Genomic DNA, 22,222 nt, shown 5'->3' with positions numbered 1-22,222 from the left:
TAAAGACACCTATCAAATGGATAAAGAATATCTAGAGCAAACCTATAGGTAACATCATACTTAATAAGAAACTAAAAGCTTTCCTGATAAATTTAAGAACAAAGCACAGATCTTGTCTCACCACGCCTTTTCAACATCATAACTGAGTCCTAGTTAACGCGATACATGTGTGTACACATGTATACACAGTTTGTTCACGTATCATCTGATTATCTACACAGAAAATCTTAAAGCATATACCAAATAACTCCTAGAGCTAATTAACTTTGTGTTAATATATAATTAACAGGGTTAATATATAAAGAAGGTTATTATAAAAGGTTAATATACAAAAAAAGTCAATTGCTTTCCTATATTCCAGCCATAAACAAGCAGTATTTGAAATTAAGAACATTTAATCCCACTTACCTTAGCAGTACTGAAAACAAAATATTTAGGTGTAAAACTAACAAAATATGTACAAGGTCTGTCTTTATGAAGAAAACTACAAAACTCTGATAAATCAAAGAGCTATAAATGTAGAGAGTGTCTATATTCATGGATAGGAAGACTCAATACTGTCAAGATGTTAGTTCTTCCCAACTTGATCCACAGATTCAATATTATTCCAATAAAAGCCCCAGCAAGTTATTTTGTGGATATTGACAAACTGACTCTAAAGTTTGCATGGAAGGCAAAAGAACCAGAAGAGCCAATACAATATTGAAGGAAAAGGACAAAGTTGGGAGTGTGACACCACACATCAATGGAATCAATAAAAGATGAGTAGTCACCAAGGTCTGAGTCACTGAGGGGGACTAAATAGGTGGGATTCTGTCGTTTTTTTAGGGCAGTGAAACTTCTCTGTATGATACTGTAATGGCAGATACATGTCATTATAAATTTGCTCAAATGCAGAGTGTGCAGTATCAAGAGTGAACCCAAATATAAACTACAGACAGGATTACAATGATGCGTCAATACTGGCTCATCAATTGTCACAAATGTACTACTCTGGTGGGGAATGCTGATAATGGGGGAAGCTATGAATGAGTGGGGCAGACAGTATATGGGAAATCTTTGTGCTTCTGCTTGATACTGCTGTGAACCTAAACTGCCTCTAAAAATTAACCTATTGAAAATAAGCTGACAGTGGGGCTTCCCTGACGGTCCAGTGGTTAAAACTCTGCATTTCCACTGCAGGGGGCATCAGTTCAGTTCAGTCGCTCAGCTGTGTCCGACTCTTTGCGACCGCATGAATCACAGCACGCCAGGCCTCCCTGTCCATCACCAACTCCCACAGTCCACCCAAACCCATGTCCATCGAGTCAGTGATGCCATCCAGCCATCTCATCCTCTGTCATCCCCTTCTCCTCCTGCCTGCAATCCCTCCCAGCATCAGGGTCTTTTCCAATGAGTCAACTCTTCGCATGAGGTGGCCAAAGTACCAGAGTTTCATCTTCAGCATCAGTCCTTCCAATGAACACCCAGGACTGATCTCCTTTAGGATGGACTGGTTGGATCTCCTTGCAGTCCAAGGGACTCTCAAGAGTCTTCTCCAACACCACAGTTCAAAAGCATCAATTTTTCGGCACTCAGTTTTCTTCACGGTCCCAACTCTCACATCCATACATGACCACTGGAAAAACCACAGCCTTGACTAGACGGACCTTTGTTGGCAAAGTAATGTCTCTGCTTTTTAATATGCTGTCTAGGTTGGTCATAACTTTCCTTCCAAGGAGTAAGCATCTTTTCATTTCATGGCTGTAATCACCATCTGCAGTGATGTTGGAGCCCAGAAAAATGCAGTCAGTCACTGTCTCTAGTTTCCCCATCTATTTGCCATGAAGTGACAGGACCAGATGCCATGATCTTAGTTTACTGAATGTTGAGCTTTAAGCCAACTTTTTCACTATCCTCTTTCACTTTCATCAAGAGGCTCTTTAGTTCTTCTTCACTTTCTGTCATAAGGGTGGCATCATCTGCATATCTGAAGTTATTGATATTTCTCCTGAAAATCTTGATTCTAGCTTGTGCTTCCTCGAGCCCAGCATTTCTCATGATGTACTCCGCATATAAGTTAAATAAGTAGGGTGACAATATATAGCCTTGACGTACTCCTGTTCCTATTTGGAACCAGTCTGTTGTTCCATGTCTAGTTCTAACTGTTGCTTTCTGACCTGCCTACAGGTTTCTCAAGAGTCAGGTCAGATAGTCTGGTATTCCCATCTCTTTCAGAATTTTCCACAGTTTATTGTGATCCACAGCCAACAGCTTTGGCATAGTCAATAAAGCAGAAATGATGAGATATTAATTTTTTTCCCTAAAGGTCTACTATTTCAGTGACTAAAGTCAATAGACTAGCCAGCTTCTTTGGATTTAACTTAGCTTGTACCTTTAAAGTTCCAAAGACCTTTACATCAAAGTTTTTTAAAATATAAAAAGCTTTTATAAAAAGAATATACATATATGCATGGCATTATTAAAATAATACTACTATTATTCTTTTAATTTACTACAGAAGTCTGTTTTCCAGCATTTTATTCATTATACCTGCATTGATAGTCGTTGAGTGAGATTGGTGTATTTGTATTTGTATTGAGTTTTCTTTCTGTTGCCCTTGCCAAATTTTAGTATCAATATTATTCTAATTTTATAAAAAGACTTTGAAAGCCTTTTTATAAAGGCTTTAAAGAAAAAAGAAAAAAACTTAAAGGTGAAGGGCTTCCCAGGTGGCGCTAGTGGTAAAGAACCTGCCTTCCAATGCAGGAGACATACGAGATGCAGGTTCAATCCCTGGGGTGGGAAGATCCTCTGGAGGAGGGCATGGCAACCCACTCCAGTATTCTTGCCTAGAGAATTCCATGGACAGAGGAAACTGGAGGGCTACAGTCCATAGGGTCTCTCAAGAGTCAGACACAACTGAAGCAGGCAATGCCATGTTCTTTATGGGAGGCTTATTTTAGGAACACAGAGAATTTAATGTTAGGAAATATATTAGTATAAATTATTATAATATTTAATATATTATATATAATTAATATAAAATATCATAATATTATTATAATATAAACATATTATTAGAAATCACTATTTCAAAGGATCAGAAAGAGGCAAGTCATTTTCACTGATGTTATTGAAACTTAATCCAAAGAAATTCAATATCCATTATGGACAACTGAAGCAAAAACTAAAGTAGTAAAGTATAATGAATCTCCATTTCCCAACTCCAGTAATTACTGACATTTTGCTAGTCTTGTTTCATGTATTCCCTCAAATTCCCCTGATTTCTGCAGAAATATTTGAATGAGGATCCAAGTAAGATCTACACAGTCATCCTTGGGTATATGCAGGGAACTGGTTCTAGGACCTCCCATAGATACTGAAATCTGAGATGCTCAAGTCGCTCATGTGAAATGGTATATATAGTACTATACTGCATTTGGTTGGCATGTATCTTGAGCTCTTTTAACACGTGATAATTCTTTCTTTTCCCCATCCCCCTCACGCCATTTGTATGCTGAAGAAACCAGTCATCTGCCTTCTAGAATATTTCACAAGCTGTCCTGATTCCTTTCTGTTTCTGTCAAAAGTCTATATTCCCCACATCTTTTTTTTTTGGAAATGGTAGTGCGAGATCTAGAAAAGAGTTTCTAAACCTTAGCACTTGGCATTTGGGCTAGACAATTCTTTATTGTGGGGGCTGCTCTGGGCATCGTGGGATGGTTTCAGCAGCATCACTTTCTTCTACCCAGTAGGTGCTACGAGCATTTCTCTCCCTCTTGTGACAATCAACAGTATCTCCAGACACTGCCAGACGTCTCATCTGGGAACTACTGATGCAGAGGTGTTATCAGATTCAGGGTTAGTTTTTTCCATTTCTATTCTTTTTCAAACATAACTTCATGGGTACAGCTGAGTTCCCTACCACATTTTAGGAGGCACTTGAGTCAGGCTGATAACACCCGAACCCAATTAACACTCAATAAAATTTCTCACCAAAATATGCTAGGCAAATAATGCTTCAACATGAAAAAATATATCTACCTAAACCCCAAAACTAGCATAAAGCTTAAAGTGGAAACATCAGAAGCATTCCCATTAAGCCCAAGAACAAAATAAGGATGGTCACTATCCCCACTGTTATTTAGAGTTGTGGAGGTACTTTGTTGTTGTTCAGTCAGTCAGTAATGTCTGACTCTTTGCAACCCCGTGGACTGCAGCACGCCAGGCTTCTCTGTCCCTCACAATCTCCAGGAGTTTGCTCAAACTCACGTCCCTTGAGTCGATGATGCCATACAACCATCTCATCATCTGTCGTCCCCTTCTCCTCCTGCCCTCAATCTTTCCCAGCATCAGGGTCTTTTCCAATGACTCAGTTCTTTCCATCAGGTGGCCACAGTATTGGAGATTCAGCTTCAGCATCAGTCTTTCCAATAGAATATTCAGGGTTGATTTCCTTTAGGATTGACTGGTTTGATCTCCTTGCTGTTCAAGGAACCCTCTAAAGTCTTCTCCAGCACAACAGTTGGAAAGCATCAATTGTTTGGCACTCAGTGCCAAACTCTCTCCAGCTCTCACATCCGTATATGACTACTGGAAAAACCACAGCTTTGTCTATACGGACTCTGGTCGGCAAACTGACATCTCTACTTTTCAATATGTTGTTTAGGTTTGTCATAGTTTTTCTTCTAAGCAGCAAGTGTCTTTTAATTTCATGGCTGCAGTCACTGTCTGCAGTGATTCTGGAGCCCAAGAAAATAGTCTGTCACTGTTTTCATCTTTTCCCCTTCTATTTGCCATGAAGTGATGGGACCAGAAGCCATGATCTTAGTTTTCTGAAAGCTGAATTCTGAGCCAGTTTTTTCACTCTCCTCTTTCACCTTCATCAAGAAGCTCTTCAGTTCCTCTTTGTTTTTTGCCATTAGTGTGATATCATCTGCATAACTGAGGTTACTGATATTTCTCCTGGCAATCTTGACTCCAGCCTCTGCTTCATCCAGCTGGGCACTTCACATGATGTACTCTGCATATAAGTTAAATAAGCAGGGCGACAATACACAGCATTGACGTGCTCCTGTCCCAATTTTGAACCAGTCCGTTGTTTCATGTCCGGTTCTAACCATTGCTTCTTGACCTGCATACAGGTTTCTCAGGAGGGAGGTAACATGGGCTGGTATTCCCATCTCTTGAGGAATTTTCCACTGCTTGTTGTGATCCACATAGTCAATGAAGCAGAAGTAGATATTTTTCTGGAATTCCCTTGCTTTTTCTATGATTCAACGGATGTTGGCAATTTGATCTCTAGTTCCTCTGCCTCTTTGAATCCAGCTTGTACATCTGGAAGATCTCAGGGCTGACATATTGAGTACAGCACTTTAACAGCACCATCTTTTAGGATTTAAAACAGCTTAGCTGGAATTCCATCACCTCCACTAGCTTTGTTCTTAGTAATGCTTCCTAAGGTGCACTTGACTTCACACTCCAGGATGTACGGCTCTAGGTGAGTGATCACACCATTGTGGTCATCCGGGTCACTAAGACCTTTTTTTGTACAGTTCTTCTGTGTATTCTTGCCACCTCTTCTTTATCTCTTCTGCTTCTTTAGGTTCATACCATTTCTGTCCTTTATTGTGTCCATCTTTGTAAGAAATGTTTCCTTGATATTTATAATTTCCTTGAAGAGATTTCTAGTCTTTCCCATTCTATTGTTTCCTTCTATTTCTTTGCACTGTTCACTTAAGAAGGCTTTCTTCTCTCTCCTTGATATTCTTTGGAACTCTGCATACAGATGGGTTTATCTTTCCTTTATTCCTTTGCCTTTTGCTTCTCTTCTTTTCTCAGCTATTTGTAAGACAACCATCTTGCCTTCTTGCGTTTCTTTTTCTTGGTGATTGTTTTGGTCACCACATCCTCTACAATGTTTTGAACCTCTGTCGACAGTTCTTCAGGCACTCTATCAGATCTAATCCCTTGAATCTATTTGTCACTTCCACTGTATAATCGTAAGGGATATGATTTAGGTTATACCTGAATGGTCCAGTGGTTTTCCCTACTTTAAGTATGAATTTGGCAATAAGGAGTTCATGATCTGAGCCACAGTCAGCTCCTGGTCTTGTTTTTGCTGACTGTATAGAGCTTCTCCATCTTCGGCTGCAAAGAATATAAACAATCTGATTTTGGTATTGACCGTCTGGGGACGTTCATGTGTAGAGTCTTCTCTTGTGTTGTTGGAAGAGGGTGTTTGCTGTGACCAGTGCATTCTCTTGGCAAAACCCTGTTAGCCTTTGCCCTGCTTCATTCTGTACTCCAAGGCCAAACTTGCCTGTTACTCCAGGTGTTTCTTGACTTCCTACTTTTGCATTCCAGTCCTCTGTGATGCAAAGGACATCTTTTTTTGGTGTTAGTTCTAGAAGGCCTTGTAGGTCTTTACAGAACCGTTCAACTTCATCTTCTTTGGCATTAGTGGTTGGGGCATAGACTTGGATCACTGTGATACTGAATGGTCGGCCTTGGAAATGAACTGAGATCATCCTGTTGTTTTTGAGATTGCACCCAAGTACTGCATTTTGGACTCTTTGGTTGACTATGAGGACTACTCCATTTCTTCTAAGGGACTCTTGCCCATAGTAACAGATAAAATGGTCATCTGAATTAAATTTGTCCATTTCCATCCAATTTATTTCACTGATTCCTAAGATGTTGATGTTCACTCTTTCCATCTCCCATTTGACCACTTCCAATTTACCTTGGTTGATGGACCTAACATTCCAGGAATATTGCAATATTGTTCTTTATTGCATCTGACTTTCCTTTCAGTTACTAGTCAGTACAATCAGATAACAGAAAGAATATGTGTAAATACCATAAAGGCATGATTGAGAAAATTATTTGCAGATAATACAATTATGAACCTGGCAATCCAGCAGGAATTAAAAACTTTTACAAGTAATAAGATAATTCAGTAAGTGTACAAAGCTAACATGCTGTATACATCAATAGTTTCCCCACATAACAATACTGAAAAGTAGGAAAGGAAGGAAAGGATCCAAGTTACAAGAGCAACAGGGAAGAAAAAAGGAATAAGCCTAACAACAAGTGTGTGTGTGTAGGCAGTCCTTGCCTTGTAATATATCTGACACGAATGGGTTTTAGTTACTATGGGATAGTTAGATGAGTCTTCTAACAACACTGCTCAAATTTCAAAGTATTATTAACTGTAACTGTAGTGTACAAACTTCACCAGGAGTTCTTTGGTCCACTCTGAAGACAGTTAAAAAATATATATAATCAGTGACTAATTTATGTCATTTCTTTCAAAGTCTGTCAGTGGTTAGTCAGTCGCTTCTATTAATTTAGTCACAGACAGCAAAGTGTGTAGTTATGTTGCCTCCTTGTATCCCAGTGATAAATTCATGTAACAATTTACAAAAATGGATGATCCAAAAAGAGAACTGGCCAACAAAATGGAAGAACACACAGCAAGAAACCCAGAAGTGGTAATGCTGGAAGTGAACTTAGACACAAATGTAAATGCAGTTAGGGAACAAACAGCTGACCAGAGGAAAGCTGATGCTGCCACTGCTGAAGCAGCTCTGGGTATGCAGCCAGAGCATCTCCATGACATAAATAAGGAAAGCTGTTCCCAGGGAAAGTTACACCAGTGAAAAATTTCATATAACAGAAACTCTTGGAGATGTTTCATAACATTTAAAGAGCAAAGGATAAAATGTTCAAAGTTGATCCCTACTTAGAAAGGAGTATGGCCACTGGCCAGGGCACAGAAGAGCTGCTCATCCTGTGCTGTAAGGCATACAGTGAGAACACAAGCACTGTGCAGACTATTCTTGAGAAGTTTCTTGCAAAGATATAAAACACTCATTTTCCGTGTTTCTAAGTTTTAAGCTACAGTGTACTAAGTTAATATTACTTTTAGTATTTTTCATTTTCTTACACATCTGTAACTAACAGTAAAAGAGCTTTTAATTTTTAATTTAAAAAATAATAGAACAATTGTAGTTTTCACCATTAATTAAGATGGCTTTGCATAATTTCAGCTTGCCAATCATTTTTATGGTCCCACACTATTGCACAAACTGAGAACTATCTGTATACTTAATACATACATATATGTATGCATGGATATATATACATACAAAACAAGAAATATTCACAATAATATATACGGAGAAAACTCTGCATGCTTAAGAAGGGACAACAGATGACTTGAAAAAAATGGAAGAGCCCAAACCTTGTTTGTATAAAGTTGTCAATTCTTTCTGAATTAATCTAGAAGTTTACCATGATCCCAATACAAACAGCAACAGAATTATTTTTAAGAGGAAACTATGACAAGCTGATTCTAAAGTTCATCTGTGCATGTATGTATTACCCAATCAAAACCTCAAACAAGAAACTGAATTATCCACAAAATCTACATACTTCACTTCCTTATCACCATTTCTCCCACAGAATTTGGGATACTTTGCATATACAATTGGAAAAATGATTTTTTCGTTTGTGAAATGTAAAAGAGTGGTATAAAGTGTCCATGCAATTCTACAAAATGATAAACACTGGGTTCACAATAATTGCTTAAGGAGAAGACTACCTCTATCTTAAGACCTCTTTGTGGGTTCCTCCAAGATCTAGTACTTGTTCCTCCTGAAAAAGGCATCACTTCTCTGAATTTTGTATATGATTTGTTTACTTTTTCTTAGTTTTACCTTTATGTATCCCAAAAATCTAAAAAGAAATGATACAAATGAACTTACTTACAAAACAGAAACAGACTCACAGAATTCCCGAAGTTTATGGTTGTCAGGGGGAAGGATGGAGGGAAGGGATAGTTACAGAGTTTGGGCTGAACAGTGCACACTGCTGTATTTAAAATGGATAACCGATAAGGATCTACTGTCGAGCACAGGGAACTCTGCTCAATGTTATGTGGCATCCTGGATGGAAGGGCAGTGTGGGGGAGAATGGATCCATGAACATGTGTGGCTGAGTCCCTTCCCTGTTCACCTGAAACTATCACAACACTGTTACTCCGCTATACTCCAACACAAATTAAAAAGTCTTTTTTTTTTTTTAAAAAAGAGGAACTAAAGAGCCTCTTGATGGGGATAAAAGAGGAGAGTGAAAAAGCTGGCTTGAATGTCAACATTAAAAAAACTAAGATCATGGCATCCAGTCCCATCACTTCATGGCAAATAGAAGAGGAAAAAGTGGATGCATTTTCCTGGGCTCCAAAATCACTGTGGATGGTGACTGCAGCCATGAAATTAAAAGATGCTCGCTCCTTGGCAAAAAAGCTATGACAATCCTAGACAGCATATAGAAGCAGAAACATCACTTTGCTGACAAAAGTTCAGAGTCAAAGCTATGGTTTTTCTAGTAGTCATGTATAGATGTGAAGTTGGACCATAAAGAAGGCTGAGCACCAAAGAATTGATGCCTTTGAACTGTGGTGCTGGAGAAGACTCCTTAGAGTCCTCTAGACTGCAAGGAGATCAAACCAGTCAATCTTAAATCAACCCTGAATATTCATTGGAAGGACTGATGCTGAAACTCCAATACTTCAGCCACCTGATGCCAAGAGCCAACTCCCTGGAAAACACCTTGAGGCTGGCAAAGATTGAAGACAAAAGGAGAAGTGGGCAGCAGAGGATGAGATGGTTGGATGGCATCACTGACTCAATGGACATGAGTTTGAGCAAACTCCAGGAGATAACGGAGGACAGGAGCCTGGCGTGCTGCAGTCCATGGGGTCACAGAGTCAGACACGACTCAGCAAATGAACAGCAATCCCAAAATATTGTTTATTCACATATTTTTCAAGCATATAATCACTCTTTATATATTCTTGTGTGACTTGCTTCTTTGTCTTAGCTCAATGTTTCTGAGATTCATTCATGTTGCTAGGATCATTTACCTTATAGGTTATGTGCTTTACTTTGATTTTTATCTCTGTAGTTTCCAAGTTTCCCTGATAGATAAAATATACATGTAAACATTGTTTTAAATATTCACCCAGAATTTTAGTCATCTTCATTGGGACGGTTGTTCAATTTTATCTAGTTCACTATATTGTCTGAAATGAGAGTCTCTGCTTTTGGATGTTTAGTTAAAATTGGGAAGCCAATTTCTGTCCTAACTCAACTGGTCAGCAAATGTGGTCTTTATTTAAACGTTTACCTGATTATATAATCTATATCCCTTACACTGTTGATGTAGTTGAGGATAAGTATCTCTCAGAGCTGGAGAAAAGCTAAAATTTACTGTGAAATATTGTTCATGGTCAGAAATGCTCTTTTCTAACAATTCAGTGTAATCTATCAGGTAACCTAGGGTCTATCACTTTCATTAACTTTCCTATGTAAACAAGGCATACAGATGAAGCCTTTTTTACTTTTCAAATTTCTCTCTCATTCTACTGGATAAAGATTTATTTCTGTAAATTTTGCTGTTGTTCAATATTCCTTAATATGAGGTCCTTAAAATCTTTTTTAAGAAGAGGAGAGATAAAGCAAGAGCAATGTGCTGAGCAACTAAGTCCTAATTCTATGAATACCTACCTTAGCCTGGTACAAAGGTTATTCTGAAGGAACACTTACAATGGTGAATACTCATTTAAAGATCTAAGTATGAGAAAAAAATGCAGGAACAATCTGAAAATGGTAAGCATTTACTAAAATGATTTTTAACTGATTAGAGGAGGACGAATATGATAAGAGAACCTTAACTTCAAAGTTATGTAAAGGTGGCTTTAATCTATTTTTACTCCCTTTTAAAGAAAATATTTCTATCAGCTAAAATATTTTCTTATTTTCATTCCTTCTCTGCTTTTACTGTATGATTTCATAGGGCAAACCAAATTCTCTTAGTTAAAAAAACAAGTAGAATGAACCAGTACTAATTATTGTCTTGTTTTATTCACTTCACTGCACTTATTTTCTGAAATTCTAGTTTACTTTTTTATTATCTGTATTCTTTCATGAAGGTGTAAATTCCATACTATGCATTTTGCTGAGTCAGAAAAGAACAGAACGTTAATGCATTAATAGAAATCTGTGATATCATGATTTATAACTATATATTTGGTCTTCGTCCCAGTTCTTGGCACAGAGCTCCTTTGAATTCCCCAAGAGATACAGTGATAAAGGTCTTCTGTATGTTAATGAGGTGATTCTCTGGAAAAGTTCCTAGGTCAATGGTCCCCAGCTTTTCTGGCACCAGGGACTGGTTTCATGAAAGACAATTATTCCATGGATAGGGGATGAGGGAGATGGTTTCCAGATGATTCAAGCGCATTACATTTATTGTACACTCTATTTCTATTATCATTACATCAGATCATCAGACAATGGGTCTTAGAGGTTGGGGATCCCTGCCCTAGGTAACCTAAGGATGGAGGCTGATTGCCAGAGGAACCAACCATGTGATTCGAGGGTTGGAACGTCCAGTCTCAGAGGACAGACTACTGAGATTCAGTCAACCATCAATGGCCCATGATTTAATCAATTGTGCTTATGTAATGAAGCCTCCATTAAACCCTGAAGGACGGTTCAGAGAGTTCCCAGGCTGGTGAACACACGAAGGGCTGGGAGAGTGCACACCCAGAAAAGGCACGGAAACTCCACCTCTCCTGGACTTTGCCCTCTGTATCTCTTCATCTGATTGTCCAACCGTATCCTTTCTAGCCAATTAATCAAACCTGAGGAGGCAATCACAAGAATCTTAATTACAGCTGATTTAATATCTGATTTATGGCCAGCCAGTAGAAGCACAGGTAACAACCTAGACTTGTGATTGGCATCTGAAGTGAGGGCAGTCTTGTGGGACTGAGCCCTTCACTGGTGGGATCTGATGCTATCTCTGGGTAGACAATGTCAAGATTGAATTAAATTTGCAGGACACTCAGCTAATGCTGCTGAGAACTGAGTTGTTTGGTGGTATGGAAAACATCTGACATCAGAAAACCCAAGGTTTCTGAACCTGGCTAAAAACCTGAACTGAATTTTTCTACAGGCTTTCTCCCATTGCTAATAGGTCAGTTACTTTAATTCCCACAGAGCTAAGAATGTGGTTAAACTACGCTATTTCCCTGGCCTGGGGCTTTACCTGGACATTACTCCAAATCTGATTTAATCAGGAACAACTGTCTTGAGGGGTTAGGCAGAGGAAAGCAGAACCAGATGTCCTGCACTACTGGAGGTATGACTTGAACATATGTGAAAAGACTGAAGTAGAAACCTTGCAATAGGATTTGTCTTACCACATTCAATTTTCTACGCTTCTAAAGGAATACATAAACTAAGGCCCAGAGAAGAACCACTTCAAATTTTGTGATGAACCCAAATTTTGTGTGCCACTGTAAGAAACAAAGTCCATTGGTTCATTCCTCCTAAACGAAACACATTTCTTTTCCCTCCAAATTAAACCATAAGCTAAACTGTTTTCCTTAAAACAAATTCAGGGTTTTGAAAGACTTGAGATTTTTCCCAAGCTGATACAACTCACTAACAATTCAACATGGTTTCAGATTTAAGAAATTTCAGAGATTTAAGGAATCTATAGAGTGGAAGGTGGGCTTCGCAGGAGGTACCAGTGGTAAAGAGCCTGTCTGCCAATGCAGGAGACATAAGAGACGCGGGTTCGAACCCTGGGTCGGGAAGATGCCCTAGAGGAGGGCATGGCAACCTATTCCAGTATTCTCGCCTGGAGAATCCCACAGAGAGAGAAGCCTGGCGGGCTACAGTCCATAGGGTCACACAGAGTTGGACACAACTGAAGCAAGTAAGTATAGCATGCATAGAGTGGAAGGTGGGAGGGAGGTTCAAGAGTGATGGGACATATATTAATATATATCTATGGCTGATTCATGTTGATGCATGGCAGAAGCGAACACAATATTGTAAAACAATTATCCTCCAATTAAAAATAAATAAATTAAAAAAAAAGAAGTCTAAGTTGGTGGAAGTGATGACATGTGACTTCCATGGGTATGACATAAAAGGTAATACTGCTTTCATCTACTTCTCACCTAAGCATTCACTTGTGGAACCAGCACACTTGGAAAAGTCCATGTGGAGAAATCATGTATGTGTTCCAGCTGAGAGGTCCAGCTGAGGCCCCAGTCGACAGTCCAACTGGTGAGGGAGCCCTCAGATGCCTGCAACCCCTGTCATCTCAGTTATCTCCAGACTTTAAGTCCTCCCTCTTGAGTCTCAGACCTCACAGAACAGAGACAGGCCACCCTTATAATGCCCTTTCTGAAATCCTGAGCCACAGAATCCCCGAGTTGAATAAAAGAGCTGCTGTTTTACACCACTAAGTTGGGGGTGGTTTGGCAGCATACCTCATGAAGAGTTCTCTCTGGCAAAGATACAGGCAGAGTGGCACAGTTGACAGGAGCAACGGTTCAAGGCCTGGCTCTGTCACTTGGGGAGATCGTGGGAGACCGTTTCATCTACCCAGCCTCCTTTCCATATCTATCAATACAACATTAATAGTAGTAACATTCCTAAGTACTGGCTGTCATGAGGATCAAGTAGGCTGACACAGATTGAGTACTCAGCACATTGCCTGGCCCATGAAAAATGTTTTTACAAAAAAATGTTAGCTATTATTATTGTGTGTTAGTCACTCAGTCGTGTCCGACTCTCTGTGACCCCATGGATGGCAGCCTGTCAGGCTCCTCTGCCCATGGAATTCTCCAGGCAAGAATACTGGAGTGGGTTGCCATTTCCTTCTCCAGCCATTATTATTACCATTTGTAATATAGCTATATAAAGACCAGACTTTTTACAATGACTGATCACACATGGGAGGCAACTGTCATTCCAAATGTCATTTCTGTTGCTTAAAACCTTTCTGGTTTTGTTTTTTTTTGGAGATTTCTCTTTTACTTTTTGTGTCATATTGGAAAACCAGGGTCATTAATACATAAGCACACAGAATTTTTGACCCAGTTAATGTGAATCCCTGAAAATCAGGCTCATTATTTTATAAGCACACATTTTTACCTCTCCTTTCATCATCTATCTTAATTGCATGACTATTTAGAAAAATTGGCATCAGTTTCAGAGTATAAAGATATATAAGGCCTAAGCACAAAAAAAAAGATTAATACATCTGATTACAGTAAAACTGGAAAGTTCTTTTCTTCAAAAGATACCACTGAGAGTAGCATTAAGTATAGAAGATATGTGCAATACACATAATAGACCAAAAAAAAAAACAAACCCAACAAAAAACTTGTATTCAGAACACATAAAGAATAGCTGCAAAATCAGTCAGAAAAAAGCAGACCACCAATAAAGAAATGCACAGTTAACACATGAAAAGATGCTCAGCTACATAAATCATCAGGAAATGCAAATGAGAACCACCACAATATATGTACCTACCAGAATGATCAAAATTCAAGACTGATAAAAACAAAGTATTGATGAGGGAATGAACTGGTACAACCACTGTAAATTGGTATAACCATTCTGGGTAACTGTTGACAATATCCACCACACCTCAATGTAGCATGTTCTATTACCCCCATATTCCACTCCTAGGTATACTATACACCCATGGAAAATAACCCATTTAATGAAAAAATATGTAAAAGAATATTTGCATTATTCGTAACGGGGGAAAGTCTGGCAATAATACAAATATCCATCAAAAGTAAATAAAAAATAAATTGTGGTATAATCTTAAAATGGAATACTATACAGTAATGAAAAGGAACACATTAATTCTACACTGAATTACACACAATGGTGCTGAATGAAAGAAGCTAGACATAAAAGAATATGTGCTGTATGACTTCATTCATATTAAGTTCAAAAACAGGCAAAACTAATTTATGATGTTAGAAGTCAAGATGGTGGCTACCTGGTGGGGGATAGGGGTAGTGAGTGGAAGGGCCAAGAAGAGGGTGCTGCTGAGAAACTGGCAATGGTTTATTTCCTGGTCTGAGGAATTACAATGATGGGTTTAATTTGTGACCATTCATCAAGCTGTATGCTTTTTTTTTTTTTCATTTATTTTTATTAGTTGGAGGCTAATTACTTTACAAGTGTATGCTTTTGATTTATGTAATTTTCAGGATATATGCTGCATTAAGTTATAAAGTCTATTTCAAAATTTTAAAAAAGAGAGAGAGACTTAAGAAACACATCAATCAAATGCAATGTTTGGACCTCCTGATATAAACAAAATAACTCTAAAAAAAGATACTTCTGAAACATTTAAGGAAATACTGGGTATTTTTAGACTGGGTATTAAAATAGGGTTGGCACTAAAAAAATCAACATATAGTAATATATCTGGGTGACTCTTCTACTTAAGGAAGAATATTACCACATATTTATTTTCAAAACATAATAAATATATAGAACCAGAACCATTTTATAGATGAGAAAAACTAAGGTATACAGATAACTATCAGTCATTAGAGCTCAACACTGGGCTTCCTGGGTGGTGCTAGTGGTAAAAAACCTACCTGTCAATGCAGGAGACCTAAGAGATGCGGGTTTGATCCCTGAGTCAGGGAGATATCCTGGAGGAGAGCATGGCAACCCACTCTAGTATCCTTGCCAGGAGAATCCCACGGACAGAGGAGTCTGGCGGTTACAGTCTATACAGCTCAAAGAGTCGGACACAACTGAAGTGACTTAGCACACAAGCACATCAGTCATTGACTAAGTACCTACTATGTGTCAGGTAGTACTTCAGTCCAAAGCCCATGTATGTCCCTCTTTGTCATGTTGTTCCTCCTACTCTCCGTCTCATCATGTAGTTTTGGAACCCGAGTACTGATATAATCATGTTTCTAAGGGAAAATGGGCTCAAAGCCACAATCAGGAGGAACCTTGGGGACACGAGGAAAGTGTTTTGTTGTTCCCTCTCTAGCCAGTCATTCATGAAAGTGGGAGGAAGGAAAGCAGCAGCAACTCTAGTACCGCAATATTAAGCTAAGCCAGAGACAATCTAATATCTGAAAATTTTGAATACACCTTTTACTAATTTTGGGGTCAATGTTATAATTATCATAACTGGTATGTGGTTTACTTAGAATGTTCCTTAATAAAGCACTGAAAAGAACAAAGTTTGCTACATTTGGTAGGTCTGGGACAGGATGAGGCCTTTTGCATCTCTGCCTGTCCTAACAAGGGAATGGAAAATAGCTCTCTTCTTTCTGCAGTGAGGACAGAGTTTCTGAGATGACCTCATAAGCCAGACCCTTCAGCGCTCCAAGTAACATGCTATCAGAAATGCACAGTGTATGCGCTCTGAAAAAGCAAGCCTCAACTCTGACCATAAGTGTGCTAGGCAGCAAAACCGAATGAAGCATACATGAAATAAGCCAGGAAAACTATGATAACTCAATATTAAATTAGATATCAAGAAGACTACGCTTTCTAACAGAAAGTCCTAGAAACATAATGGAAAAGAATATGGTAACCCATAATGCTCTGTAGAGTGCAAATCTCATGAAGACAAAGGGGAAGTATTTAAAGAAGGTTAAAAGAAGAGTCACAGGATTTGAAAGTTGGAAAACAAGTGTTACGTGAAAGGTAATAATTACATGGAGGGGATGGCATGACAACATTTTTTCTAAGGCACTCAGGTCAAACCCAGTGAAAGAGTACTGTGTGAACAAGTTTGGAAGATAACCTACTAAGACTTCTCTGATGTAACAGGAAGAAGATTCTCACTGCATTTATTAATTATTTAAAACCATATACAATTATTTAAAACCACATATATATATACTCTCTATATTAAAACCATATATATATATATATATATATATATATATATATATATAAAGAGAGCGAGAGAGAGAGTGCCACAGCATGGGATCAAGCAATGGCAATTGAAGGTACAGTCTGCCAGGTTCTCATTTGGATATTAATACAGTAACTTTCCCACAGTGACCTGTGTCACACCTATAAAACCTGGGGAGAGAGCTAAAACAGGAACCAAGTTTCGTCAAGGGGACAGAAAAGCCCAGGGCACTTCCGAGCACCATCAGTCACGGTGACTGGCTTAGCTCCGACTGGAAACTCGATGTTCCCTGATGGCTACCAGTAGAACACACTGCTCTGTGACAGCTGGACAACCTTTGCAAAAATATCTGTATCCCTACTATACATAAACAACAAGTAGTTTATTCTCCAGAGGCAAAGTTTATTTAAGAAGTAATTATTTCTATTTATCAGCCTATCTGAACTGAGAACACCTATATTTTCTGAATACACATTAGAATGAGCTTTTGTAAAAAATCAAGTAACAAAATTAAATGATCTTACTCTACACATGGTAAGATTTATTTTCAAAAATAGAATCTTTCATGGGGAATTTTATTGCTTTTAAATTTTAAGAGTCTTCTGCCGGAATATTGAATACTTAACTATCAAATTATTGAAATGTACTCTAAGCAGTGAAAATTGCTATGCTAATTTATACCCACATGAAACTGACAGATATAGGCATCTTCTTTTGTTGCTACTAGGCAAAATCTAGTCAAAAATAAGCCTATCATCCTGAGACTAAAACTTAATAGTCAAGTTCTTTAACAAACTACACAATACTCGTGAAACCAGCAAGTGAAAGTTTCCTAGTGCTTAACCTATGCTTAAACAACTACGAATTTTTAATTACTTCCATTTTTTTCTTTACAGTATTGTAACACAAGTATTAAAGCGCCAGGACCATCGCACTCACCTGTAAGGCTTCTCGGCGTTATGGATCCGTCTGTGGTTTCTGACACCAACGTACGTTGTACTTGTATAATCACACACATCACATCTATACTGTTTCTGGGCTGAAGACTTATTCCCTGGACAAAGCATTTCAGTTTTAGTGATGTGGTTGGATTAAAAAACAATATTTACATTCCACTGCAAATGAGAATTTATACCACACAGTATTAACATTTCAATGCAGGCTTTCTCACTGGTTAATAAAGTCAACAAGCTCAAATCTAGCTTTACGGGTTCTCCTGCATCTGCACTTTCTGTGGATATAAAGTGAGTACCATCTGACCTGTAAAAATACATTGGGTTAGCTTCTACATAACCTTGTATAAAATTCTAAACTATAATGAACCTGATGCCAGCTGCCCTGCTGACTGAGTTGCAACTGATTTAACCAGAGATAAACTGTGAATCTGAAAGGTGTTGGTTTCATCCATATAGGATATAGCGGTCAGGAAACACTGATTTGCTAACCAGTTGTAAGTTAATACTATAATCCAGTACTATAAAGTACAGCTACAAAGCATCTATAACAAACTCAATATACAAAGTCCAAAGCTTTTTAATTGTAGGTTTCCTTTGTTTATAACTTACAACAGAGGGAAAAGCAAAGGCAAATTATTAAGTGCTATGTAATGCAGTGTAAGTATACCCCGTAAGCTGACAGTTTACAAGGACTAAGGTGAACATGCAGCTCTCTGAAATCCAGGAAACACAGACCCATGGAATTAGGCCCTGTTACTAAATTCACACTGCAACAAGGCACAAGGTGTGGGGGGTGGGCTGGATTAAAATCGGGGTAAGCTTGAGGCAATACAAGCAGAATGACTTGATCATAGAAAACTTTTTGTTCCTGAAGATATTCAACAAGTTATTTACTCTTCTGTCAGCACAGAGTTCACAGGCCACTCATAGCCTGAATGCTTTATATTCAGACACAGAGCGAGCATAGAAATTGCAGAACAAGGCAGAACAGGAAGAAAGCTTAGGTAGAATACCAGCACACGCTGCAGAAAAGTAAAATTGGTGATACAAAAGAACTCCCATATGGAAATTTTAGCAAAACAAAGAAAATCCTTAGGTTAAATTTAAGCTTTCTAAAATTGCAATTTTCTTTGGCTAATAATTACTTTTGCCAGGCAGAACAAAATGTCCTAATTTCCTGGTATAAATCTGTAACATTAATATACACACTAATCATAATTATAATCTAAGTACTGCTCTTAATTGGTGGGTTAAAAACTTGGACTTGATTATAAGTGGCACTACTCCAGATAAGAGTTTTAAAAAAAAAACCCTGAAAAAAAGAAGTGTGAAATATTGTATAATGGTTCTGTGTGAGAAATATTACAGATCAATGACAACTAATAAAAATGACAGATGGGAAAACTTAATATAGCACAGAATGAGAGGCTGTGCTACTTCAAGCAACTGTTTCCAACGGAAAGAATACTGGATTTAAATTTCAAAAACCTGGGCTCAGTCCCTGCTCTGCCACTTTGTATGAGTGTGATCACGGGCAAATTATTTCCCCTCTTGAGGACTTGTTTCCTCATCTACAAAATGGAAATACTGGAACTTCCCGGGCATAGTTTGTAAGCCCAGGAGCATGCTGTACCTCACCCCAGTCTGTATGTTACCTGTGTGCTGGTGTCAACTCTGACCCGTCACTAGCTGGAGCCTCCCTGTGGGCAGGGATCTGCTTGTTCTGCTTACATAAAATCCCCAGGGCTTGGCAAATTGCAGGTTTTACAATAAAGAACAATTAATTACGTTTCATTAAGAAACTCCATATGAAAGTGCTCTGTCCACAGCTCTCTGAGCACCTGTGGTGTTTGTCAATGTACTCGTTAACACTGTTATGTGTTCCTCACTGGGCTAGGCCCCTCAAGGGCACTGACAGCTCTCCTGCATTTCAAGCACTTTGCAGAGTATCCAGCTCACGATGGGCACTCCATACCTTCTGGCAGAACAAATGTCTGTGGTGCTATTACGCTGGGCCTCTGAGTCAAAAATGAGCTACAAGTTACCTGGGCTATCGTGACAGAGACTCGAAGCCACAGAAGTATACATCTCCCCTCTTGTTTAATAAGTTTATTAAATGGTTAAAAATGTGAATCATTTTCACCTTCTTTGTGAGCTAAAAACTCGTTCAGCCCAACCACCAGATTCTAAAATATCTAATACTGAATCAATAAAGTATCAGTGCAGATTAAGCAAGCAGGAATTCTCAGTCATCTGAACTGTTATCCTACCAGCAAACAGAATTGAATGGGGGGAGTAGGCATGAGAAGCAATTTAAAATCTATATACGTCACCCTAAGAAACAAGAGTTTGAGCCACAAAAGAAAGACGCTTGAAAACGGAATATGGTGCAGAGATGTAATGCTATGAAGCCCAAACTGGTTACTTTAATTTTGAGTTGACATTTCAATCTTTTTAATTCAAACTGTGGGTTTTAATTTGTTAACCCATTTGGACAGTTTTAAATTATTGCTTTTGGAGATGGTGCTAGAAAAGACATATTCCACCGCTGGTAGTAACCGCAGGTGGTACCAGTGAGTAGTACTTACTTTATTCCTTCATTAGGGATTTATGGTCCAAAGATATCAAATGTTTTAACGTCTCCTTTAAAGGGGATATGGAAACATAATGAATTAAAATAAAAGGAGGCAGTTAGGGCTATTTTGTATAAAGGAAACAAAACAGTTTTAGCTCAGCCATCTATCGCAGGAACAGATGCTATGTCATAAACTCCTTTTGTTTTGGGTAGTTTTACAGGGATGACATCTGTTTGACAAGGGGATTTTGGTGCTACAGTGGTGTCAAAATCAGTTCTTTCAGAAACATTCTAGGATCAGTTATGCTTTCTGTGGTATAATTTAATGAAACATTATGGCAAAACATTTTACTCTGCAGTTGTTTCTAACTTTAATTCTGAGGAAATCTAAAAGGGAAAGTCACCCCAATATGTTTTATTTCCCATAAACGCTATGTACCACAATTGAGACATTTAAAGTATATCAATTTAAGTGAGCTGATGCAAGGAAGCACAGCTTATTACACTTTATCCCTAATTCTCCGGATGTGGCATCCGCCTTTTCATGGAACTCTAATTAAATCTTTTGATTCTAATATTCCTATTAGCAGAAACTCGGCCGACTGGCACCTAACTGGTACATAAAAAGAGCCTGTGTTTTTTTTTTTTAAATAATGCAGATGAAATCTGGCAGTCACACTTGGATAAGAATAAGATCACAGCAGGAAGCCTCAGTTAAAGTTTGAGGTGGGGGCCTACCATCTGCAAAAGCTCCGTTCTCAGTGGGTCAGCCAGCACTGAGAGAGGGAGAGGCTTTCCTTCTGTGCTGCAGCTCCCCCGGCTTGCTGGCGTGTCACCTCAGGGCTTCTGCTGAACCTGGCTCATACAGGACAGCAAAAATTTCAGAGCACATCTACCTAGACGGTTGAGCCTGAGTACTTACCAACAATATTCACTTAGTACTCAAGAGATAAGATTCACTCACATAGTATAAAAACAGAGGAGAAGAGACACAGCCTTAGTCCTGAAAATAACCCACATGACAACAAAGGGCATTTTTTCACTCCGTATGCTAGTCAATCTCATCTATATATATATTTAAAAAATGCACAGATACCTTCCTGAACACATTTTCCATCAGTTTTATCACTGGATATTCTGGACTCATTACAAGTTGCTATTGACAAGGTATCTGGAAGACTGTGTTGCTCCCTCTCATGGTTCCTCAGTTGACTCTAAAAAATTGAGAGAAATTAATATGTAGTTTTCAATAAACACACTTGCACAGTTACTAGGAGGCTACAGAAAGGAATTAACTGTTTTCATGGCCTAGTACCTAGAACACACTACCAGTATTTAAAAACCAAATGTGCTAAAAGATAACTTGACACATTTGACAACTTACAGGAAGAAATACACTAGAGAAAACACGACCTTATCAAAAAGGCAGTTAGTTCCTCTTTCCACGCTCTCTGAAAGGAAGCCACGGCTGTCTTAGCGGCGCTTGTGCAGAGTGTGTGTACGCCTCCTGAACCACTGCTGAGCCCAGAGGAGGAACAAGCAGAGTGTTCAGAGTAACTCAATACCTTCACGAAAATCAATCCAATCAGTTAACTTCTGCACTTCTGCCTTTAAATATCAACTAAATGTGTAAAAGAGACTTAATTGGAACTGTGACTCCAAGGACCTCTTCCTCCTCACCCCTAGCCCCATGAATCAAGTGTATCAGCAGAAGAAACTCCTGGAACTTGCCTCTGCAGATCATCCGTATGGACTGCTTGTCCAATGCCAGAGGCCGTTTCAGAATTACATGAGAGCAATCCAAGTGACAGCAAAAATCTTTTTGACTCAGAGGCTTTTTTAAAAACTCTTGATTACCTATTTATTCAGTGGACTGGGACCCCAACACTGGCTAATCTAAGAGCAAAAATCTACACCTCAG

The 22,222-nt window shown here is 38.6% G+C and overlaps 1 protein-coding gene across 2 annotated transcripts in view; it reads right to left on the bottom strand.

Annotated features, from left to right (window-relative positions):
* Positions 1-22,222, bottom strand: part of ZNF507 (zinc finger protein 507) — a 42,958-nt gene that overhangs the window by 9,175 nt on the left and 11,561 nt on the right. For both annotated transcript variants that reach the window (XM_061138924.1, XM_061138925.1), the window contains 2 exons: positions 21,398-21,515; positions 17,710-17,824 (listed from right to left, as the gene is read on the bottom strand). In XM_061138924.1, coding sequence (XP_060994907.1) covers positions 17,710-17,824; positions 21,398-21,515 — 233 coding nt within the window. The remainder of the gene's footprint in view (positions 1-17,709; positions 17,825-21,397; positions 21,516-22,222) is intronic.

This window comes from Dama dama, chromosome 4 (assembly GCF_033118175.1).
Source record: "Dama dama isolate Ldn47 chromosome 4, ASM3311817v1, whole genome shotgun sequence".
Lineage (NCBI taxonomy): Eukaryota > Metazoa > Chordata > Mammalia > Artiodactyla > Cervidae > Dama > Dama dama.
This window is presented reverse-complemented; position numbering and strand designations above follow the sequence as displayed.